Source organism: Cynoglossus semilaevis, chromosome 20 (genome assembly GCF_000523025.1).
Source record: "Cynoglossus semilaevis isolate Cse_v1.0 chromosome 20, Cse_v1.0, whole genome shotgun sequence".
NCBI lineage: Eukaryota > Metazoa > Chordata > Actinopteri > Pleuronectiformes > Cynoglossidae > Cynoglossus > Cynoglossus semilaevis.
Genome location: NC_024326.1, coordinates 10,542,901 through 10,551,908, shown reverse-complemented (window position 1 = coordinate 10,551,908; position 9,008 = coordinate 10,542,901). Strand labels below are relative to the sequence as shown.

At 40.2% G+C, this 9,008-nt stretch overlaps 1 protein-coding gene across 3 annotated transcripts in view; it reads left to right on the top strand.

Annotated features, from left to right (window-relative positions):
* Nucleotides 1-9,008, top strand: part of LOC103396511 (protein tyrosine phosphatase receptor type M) — a 133,618-nt gene that overhangs the window by 68,229 nt on the left and 56,381 nt on the right. For all 3 annotated transcript variants that reach the window (XM_025066351.1, XM_025066350.1, XM_025066349.1), the window contains 4 exons: nucleotides 3,106-3,414; nucleotides 4,684-4,793; nucleotides 7,998-8,199; nucleotides 8,595-8,697. In XM_025066351.1, the coding sequence (XP_024922119.1) occupies nucleotides 3,106-3,414; nucleotides 4,684-4,793; nucleotides 7,998-8,199; nucleotides 8,595-8,697 (724 nt within the window). The remainder of the gene's footprint in view (nucleotides 1-3,105; nucleotides 3,415-4,683; nucleotides 4,794-7,997; nucleotides 8,200-8,594; nucleotides 8,698-9,008) is intronic.

Here is a 9,008-nt window from a genome sequence, read left to right as displayed (position 1 = left end):
TATATATATTTTTTTTTTTTTTTTTTTTTTTTTTAAGATTTAGCGTCACCCGTGCCCAGGCATGGATGGTGCTCAGACACCTGGTTGCTCATGCAAACAGATGATGTTATTCTGAGTCATGATTGTGCATTTGTCACCGCCTCCCTCAGACAGCTGTCATTCGCTCTACAGACAGCGAATGGAGCAACAGAAAACTAGCCTTTTTTTCTTGGCAAAAAATACTTTTGCTAACTGTTGATTTGATTATAATCTACTGTATTTGGAAAACTAGCCTTTTTTTCTTGGCAAAAAGTACTTTTGCTAACTGTCGATTTGATTATAATCTATTTGAAACCAAGACATTCATCTGGGTCAAACATTTTCTGTGAAAATTAACAGGAGGTAAAGACAAAAAAGGATTCAAACAAATGAATAAAACCTTTTTTTTCAGTAATCCAACACCTTCATGGCAAATGAACACCTCAGTTTGGAGTACTGTATAGTACTCTGCTAACAGTACCAGGCTGTACTCGTACGTTGCACGTTGCTAGGCTACAGACGGTGTTGCATTCATTGTCCGTTTTACTGTAGAAAGTTGTATTTACTTGTAAATTGTAGCTCCCTGAGTTTCTCTCTCAGTCGACCACAGACTGGGCCTCTGGGAGGTCGCGTGTGGGCTGCATGTGGCCCTCAAGCCGCTATTTGTACAAGCAGGCAGTTTCCCCTTTTTCATATCAGCAAAATGTGTATCAAATATAATAAATGATACAAAATGCTTCCATATTTAAAGGTTCCCCTTATTTGGCGGGTCGCCCTATATTTACATTTGTTAGGATTTTCCCGTTTCTCTTGGCATCGTTCCTGTAGCTGCAGTGAGGATGCAGACGGACCGCGGATCAGATGCTCCACAGTGATGTGCTGTGGAAAGTGTGACATTCTCCTTGAATGCTTCTCCAGAAATGAGACTTGCATCCCAGCCTCTCATGCACGTCTGCTTGAGATTCACACTTTGGTGCGTTTGTCACATTGAGAGCATCTGGTTTAATTTGATTTCTCTGCCTGGCCACCCCACAATTCTCTGGGATTTTAGTGTAACCGTCGCCTACTGGGTGCAGCCAACAGATAGTTCCGCAAATAAAGGGGGTTTAAACTCTGATTTTGTGGATGAATTTCCAAACATCACAACCAATTTAAAAACGTTCCATTTTTTCCCCACTAAGTCGGCAGTAGATTTTGTCCGTTGTAGATTTCAACTAAATTTGTTTGAAACAGAAATTTAGAATTTGTATTTACTACTTTTAAAAGGGTGTTTTTCTCTCTTGTTTTAACCACACAATTTGTGGCAATTAACAAACGTGCTAATTAACCAAACTGAACGTGACAATACCTGGAGTTACTCCATTAGTACTGCTGCAGCCGAGCTCTAATTATACTGTAATCTTGTTGTTTTTTATTGTTCTTATACAGTTATATATATATTATTCAGATTTTTAATTTAAAAATCTGTCCAAAATGTACTTGTAACAGGAACAGGAATCTCAGTCAAATTTGTCAAAAAAGTTTTATTTTTATACTATACTAAACTTATATGAACTTTTATTCTTTCCCTTGTCTTTATGTTTCATTGTGTCTTTTTTTTTTTTACCTTCAACCAGCCCCAAAGAGACTATTTTGCTTTTTTTAAGTGCTGAAGAATGAAAACATTCCTCGATTTTTCCTCCTTGATCTTCTTCAAGTGTTTAAACTGAACAATATTGATTTTTTTTTGTAAAAAGACAGAAATGACATCAATAGTTTTTCTTTAAAAAAACAAACTCATTCATTCCACACGCAGGTGCCGTCTTCACTCTCACACTCTCTCTTCTTTTGTCATCCATGTCCCTGTCTTGTCCAATGGGACGAGACAATTTCCTGCAATGTGTTATTTTCTGCACAGCAAAATCATTGGCTACATTTTATGTCTGGAGATAATTTAAATCCTTGTTTGAACGTTACATCTCAGTATGTATGTCTCCGGACAATGGCAGAAAAAAACTAAAAAACAATTAGGAACATCATCGGTTCCGAACCGTGTCCTTCGCAAATTTGTTTTTTGCCTGTCATGCCCTTTAGAAATAAACAGCAGACTGGGACGCCGGGGCCAGTCTCCTCTTCTGCACCTCCAGAATGTTAAACATGGCTGCCGTGGCTGACTCTGAATTGCTCGACTGTGTCTCCCGGGCAATGGGGAAATTGAGCCCTGGCTATTCCTAATAGGTGGTAAAGTGTTAAGTTCCAGAGAAATGGACTGCGAATAGACCTGGAATGGAAATTGATCCTATTACCTTGTGCATGGGCTGCTTTTCTCCCATAGGAAAGGAAAGGCAGAGGGAAGCTGGACAGGAACAATAAGCAAGGATAGCAGACAGTGGGAAAAAGAGAGAGATGGAATGGGAAATAGAAATGGAGGGAGCAGAGGAGCAGGGATGAGGAAAAAACTGTTTGGCAACAACTGGAAAAGAGATAGAGGAAGGAGAGAAAATGGGGAAAAAAGCCGAGGGAAATTAGTGACGTGATTAGAAGTGATGGGTGGCAGTGGAGGTGGAATCCTGTCCTGAGCGTCAGGTCTTGTGTCAGTTTGACACCGATAACTGACCAGTTCTGGTCCAGATGGAAGAAAACTCTGTGAAAGGATGATTCACTTCCTGCTCCACGTCTCTACCAACAGACCTGATGTCTCTGATGTGGCTCCAGCTGCTGAGAGATTAGTTATTAACAGTGAGGTTTTTAAATTGCTGCTGAGAGATTAGTTATTAACAGTGGTGGTTTGGTGTCAGGCTGAGGTTTTTAAATGGAGTTTTTCCCAACTACATCATTTGTGAAATGACTCAGATTCAGATGTTTCTGTATCTGCAGTTATTCCATCGTTCATCCACCTGAAATCCTCTAAATTCCAACAACATTTTGAGTCACTTTTGGAAATTCCTCTTGACATTATTTACATATTAATAATTCCATCATTTAATTTAGTCACAAACTAAATGTTGTTTATGATTCTTTTTTTTTGGTTCCACCTTTTTATTTTCTTTTACCTAAATACAAACTCCTGATGTGTAATCACACTCTGCTCTCCGTTCTTTTCACCAGAGCCAATGCACGGCCCGCAAAAGCTGGAAGTGGTGGACATCCAGTCCAAGCAGGTGACCATCCGCTGGGAGTCCCTGGGATACAACGTGACCCGTTGTCACAGCTACAACCTCACTGTCCAGTACCGGTCGAGGGTGGCCGGCAAGGAGGAGACGCGTGAGGAGGTGTGTTACGACACCAAGAGCCGCGATCCGCAGCACACCATCCACAACTTGACTCCCTTCACCAACCTCAGTGTCAAGCTGGTGCTGCGCAACCTAGAGGGCGTCAAAGAGAGCACGGAGCTGAAGTTTCAAACTGATGAAGACGGTGAGTGATGACCTACGTACTCACTGTTCTATTGGCTAATAGAGCGTGCTCCTCTGTTCCTCACGCTGATTGGCTCATGCATCGTAGCATCTCTCAGCATCGTAAAGTTCGTAAAGGGTAAAACTCTCTGGCCTCTACGTCGCAATTTTTCCCATTTTGCAGTGGGTCTTGGAACGCAACTACTGTTAATGTATGTGTGGGTAAATATATACATATATTATTGTTATATTCCGGAGAAAAACCAATGGATGTAACAGATAAACTCTTCAAACTTTTGATGAAAAACGTTATCTCAGACTTGGACTGACATGTCTCACATGAATTCTATCAGGCAACAGAGAAGATATGGCTGACATTTCCCCATAATACATATATTTTTTTTTCTGGAGGACATGAAATCAGAGGCAAGTCTCTGTGTTAAGGGTTCTTCTTCTTCTTCTTTCAAAGATGAAAGCTCCGTGTTTTCTCAGCACAGACGGGAAATGAACTCACTACAGAAGTCTCAAGGAACCCTGGCAGTCAGATAACAAACAGACTCAGCTGACGAAAAAGAGAGTCTCGCCTTGTCTTGCTCAGATATCTCTGCTGGAGAACTTGAAAGTGGCAACTGTTTCACACCGTCGGACTGCTGCGTATTTCTGTTTGTCTGCAGATCTGTGTGTTTACAGTCCCACGGGAAACCGTGTACAGACAGGGTGTAGCCGGAGCTGCATTCCTAACGACATCTCTGCATCATTCTGTTACCGGTTACCAAATGAAAGCAATTCACATGAGCTGTGCTTTAAAGACGCAAGTCTGCGCAGCAGCAGCATCTCAGTACAACAGTGAACACATTCAGCTTCACGCTGTACAACAGTGAACACATTCAGCTTCACACTCTTCCCATGGGAGAGAATCTAGTTGATGTTGGCAACAAATCCTGATCAGCGTGGAAAGTCTTTTGCTGTGAGGCATTGTGAGTTTTTCAAACCTGTATCTTTAAGGAAATCTCAGGGATACTGATTAAGATCTGCTGAAAAAAACCTTCCATATCATCACTGTAACAGACTTGGCTCAGTGCAATATAATAGAATTCACTGAAATGTGCTTTTTTTTTTTTTTTTTTAAATCGTCTTACTTAAATGGTGTTGACACCATTTTATCTCACAGAGAAGATGGAAATTACATCCCACCTCTTACAGTTTGACTTTATAAAGTCGTTTTCTTTGAAAATGCACTTCTGACACCAGTTCTTAAAAAAAAAATCCTGTATCTGATAATTCTCCTCAGTGCCCGGGGCTGTTCCTCTGGATTCCATTCAGGGAAGCGCCTACGAAGAGAAGATCATTCTGAAGTGGAGAGAACCGGCGCAGACCTACGGGATTATCACCCAGTATGAGGTAGGCAGCGGGATTAGGAGAAACTGTTATTTACAGTGATCACATTTTCATGTTTCATTGTAGTTTTTTTGCTTTTCATTTCTTTGAAATGACAATATATTAAAGAAAGGATTGAAAAAAAAGATCAGACCTTTGGCACAAGAGCAGTTTATAGATTTTAGAGATTAGATTTAAGACTTTTGTCAGATAAATTACCAACTAGGACTACTTGGAATAAGAACTCTTAGCATAACATTTGACATGTTAGCATAATCATGACAATGGAGGTATTTTTAAGTGAAAGTGAATTAATTGTCGTTGTGACACAGCACAACATTCATTTGATAATCTAACAATTCCAAGATGTCAGATGCAACCTTTATTCTGAGACGGACAGAGAAAAAAATATTTTGATTACATTTAATACATTTCCAGCAGTGAAACTTTATTCCGTTTGTAAAACCAGTAGAAGTTTTGTGATTTCAAAAAGCATCAACTTCAAGTTGAATGTCACCAGAGTGACCTCTGAAAAAAAGACACAATCATTCCCTGATTCACCAGGATTCAGCACCGAGTATATGTTGACACAAGACTTCTGACAGCTTTGTCTGGGGAAGAGCGCCGAGTCTTGAATAATAGAAAGGGCCTCACACAGGAGATATATGTACACATTGATCTTAACCGGCTTAAGGTGGAAGTAATCCTGCAGCCGAGCTCGCAGATTGATTCCCGGCTGTTGATTCTCCTTGTCACACTTTGCTCACACGTGATGTTTTGACGAGGTTACCAGTCATCGACGGGGCTCTTTCTCATACAGGGAGAGCAGATTGGGCTGTAAAAACAAGTCTGTGTGGCTCTGTCTGCCGTCATGGCATCGAGTGAGTGAGTGAGAGGGGAGTGAAATATGAAATGGATATTTTTACTTGGCAGATGCATCTTAATAAAAACATACATGCACTGAAGTCGGAGCCGTAACAAATGTCTGGTTTCATGTGCGTCAGCAGCCGCATTAGGAGAGGGTCTCAAATAAGTATTTCTTTCTCAATCCATCCATCCATCCATCCATCCATCCCTGCTTCCAACCAATGTCTGCATCAATCATCTTCTGTTACCTAATCCTTTACCTACGTTTACGAGCACAAACGGCCATAACTAATCATCATTTTAACATCTACATCAGGGAGATTGAAGGCTCGACACAGCAGTTGTTGGGCGTCAGCTGAGACCATTAGATACCGACAGGAAAAAAATGATGCACTATCCACTTTTCCACAGCCATGAATAAGCATTTCTAGTAATTTAAATATTTCACACACATTTTTTAATGCCAATGTTTACTTTATTTAGACTATTTACACTGTCATCTTTAATCAGTGAAAAAGATGAGGAAAAGAAAAAAATCGAGCGAGCCAGCAGCTTACTTCAGGTGTCTCTCCTTGGCTCCGGTCGAGTATAAAGAAAACTCAGGACCTTGCTTTGAATTGACGTTATCAAAGACCTCACGGTGAAACACGCCTGACGAGACCTGATATCAAAGAGATTCCATGTTCTGTGAATGCCATTTAATTGCCAGGTTTCCAGCCAGGCGTGAGTCAAGCGCTGAAAAGGACTGTACAGCAGATGTTTCTTTTTTTTTTTTGCTTCCTTCGACATCCACGTCTACCAGTGTACAAACTATTTCTGAAGTAGAAAATAAACCTGTGCACGGCTCTGACGGAGCCAACGTGCTGAAAAGAGCCGTGCCCTCAGGAATAATTCTGTGAATTCCAGTGAATTCTAAAGCTTTTCAAATGAATTAAAACATGTTTATATTCATTTTTACATCTGCCTAATTAAGATAAAACTCGCAATGTTTTTTGTGCAAATATTAAAGGTGACAAAGAGTTACGGTTTTACTATCTCTTCTGTGTATTCAGAACTACCTTAAAAAAGCAAAGGTATGACAGAAATAGAGTAGAATGAATCTCCCTGCATTTCATTCTTCATTATATTGCAGCTGAAGGTGCTGGAGATTAGACAGGCATTTATATTTTATGAACACTTCATACATTTGACATTCAAAGGAAAATGTCAACCTGGGTGTCTCAAAGAACCCAATATATCAAGAAGATTAAAAGATACAGCCTGCGCCTGTTTTAATTTGCTCTCTTATTCTCTCCTATTTCTGTGGGTCAGCTCCATTATAATAAAACATAAATAAATAAATCAAATCAATCCAAGTGTTGACAGGGCATCTGGAAGTCTTCACCCTAAAATGTAATAATATGGAATTTGGCAGCGCAGACTCATTTCACAGACAATGGCTAAATGAAAAAGCGTCGAAGCATTTCAGCACTTGATGGACACAAACTGTGTGCTGTTACAAACGGCTTTGTTTTGCTTAATTGGAAATATATTGGATGTTTTCTTATGGGAGATCAGGCAAAAAAAAGGTGTGACCCGAACCCATTTACTTCACGACAACATATGGGCTTGATATTAAAACCTCTCTTTCAGGGAAGATATTAAAACCAATTCAACCACTAATTTGTATTAAAAAAAAAATTTTTTTTTTTACATTTGCTATTTCCACAATGATTGATGCTGAACAGAGCTGGAGATACTGCCACAATGGCTGCTCTAATATTGATATCCACTGCCTCCAGCAATCACCAGGTTATTTATGAATGGCTTTTTGAAGTCAGAAATGTAAGTATCGAAAAAAAGATATGTGACTGCCAGTTTCAGGTCAAGGAAAGATTCACCTCGGCTTAACGGAAAAAGTACACATACGGTACTACAAGAATATTTGTCTGGTCAAAGGAGACAAAAGTAGAAGAGAACAGAGAGTGAGCTTTAACTTAAAGAACACTGTCTGTACATTGTTCTTTAGATAGAAAATAAAGGTAGAAATGAAATCCCCTATCAGACTTTGGTAAATATATTCTGAGAGTCACAAGCATTATGTTACTATGATATTACTGTGATATATATATTTGTAGTAGCAAAAGTCTGTATTTGTTTTGTCTTTTTACACAGCATATCATAAAACTTCACAGGGTTAAAATGAATGTTAGTGACTGGTTTAAATACAATCTACATACCATGTACATAAATGGAAATATAAACAAAACCAAGACAAAAATCATGTTAAATAATTTCCCAACCGTTCACCCCAGTAATCTTATCTTTTTTCCAAATAATTTCCCAACCGTTCACCCCAGTGATCATTTCTTTTCTTCCTAGATCTCCTACAAGGCGGTGAGCTCCTTTGACCCTGAGCTTGACCTCTCCAACCAGAGTGGGAAGATAGTAAAACTGGGCAATGAGACCACCCACACGTTCACCGGCCTTTACCCAGGCTCCACGTACTCCTTCACCCTTCGTGCTAGCACAGCTAAAGGCTACGGCCCTCCAGTCATTACACAGTTCACCACCAAGATCTCAGGTCAGTGGGGTCAACAGCATGCTCAGTCAGTGTGTGGACTCTGTTGAATAATTATGTAAAAAGTTTCAACGTAATGCTGATGTGCTGCAGTCCATCCAGAGTTAGATGATTATTTTACTTGTTGTACTGTTGCAGTCCTGTGATTTCTTTAATCCTAAAAACAGGGAGACAAATAACAGCTGTTCGATGAATGGGTTTTGCACCTGTTTTTCTTTGTGACTAATACAAATACTGGAATTTGTTCACCAAAAAAACATGCTTAAAGAAAACTGATTAAGCAAAAATAATAATAATAATAATAAAAAAACAGTTTTCATTTGTGACTAAACTTTCTTTCACTTTCACTTTTACTGCACCATCGTTCATCTGAACCTCCACCTTTTCCCTCCTCTCAGCTCCATCCATGCCAGCCTACGATCAAGAAACCTCTTTGAACCAGACGGACACCACGGTGACTGTGCTGCTGAAGCCGGCCCAGAGCAGAGGCGCTCCAGTCAGGTAGCTAAGCTAACCAACACAACAACAGCGGTACAATAGAATGAATCAGCAGCAGCAGAAAGAGTTATCACACAGCGTGTTTATCTTGACTCCGCCGTGAGAGACAGCTTCCAGGGAATTCACTACCTTTATGTCTGTATCTCATTCTCCAACTTTCATTTGTTTGTTTACACTGATCCTGGGAAAAGGACCTTCAGCTTTGAAGATGAGAACAAAGTCCTGGTGTGGAGAAGCCTCTTTTGCCTTTACTTGTTTTTAATGTAGGCTGCCCTGCGCACCATGGGTTCCCGGGGGGGGGGGGGGGGCGGGTG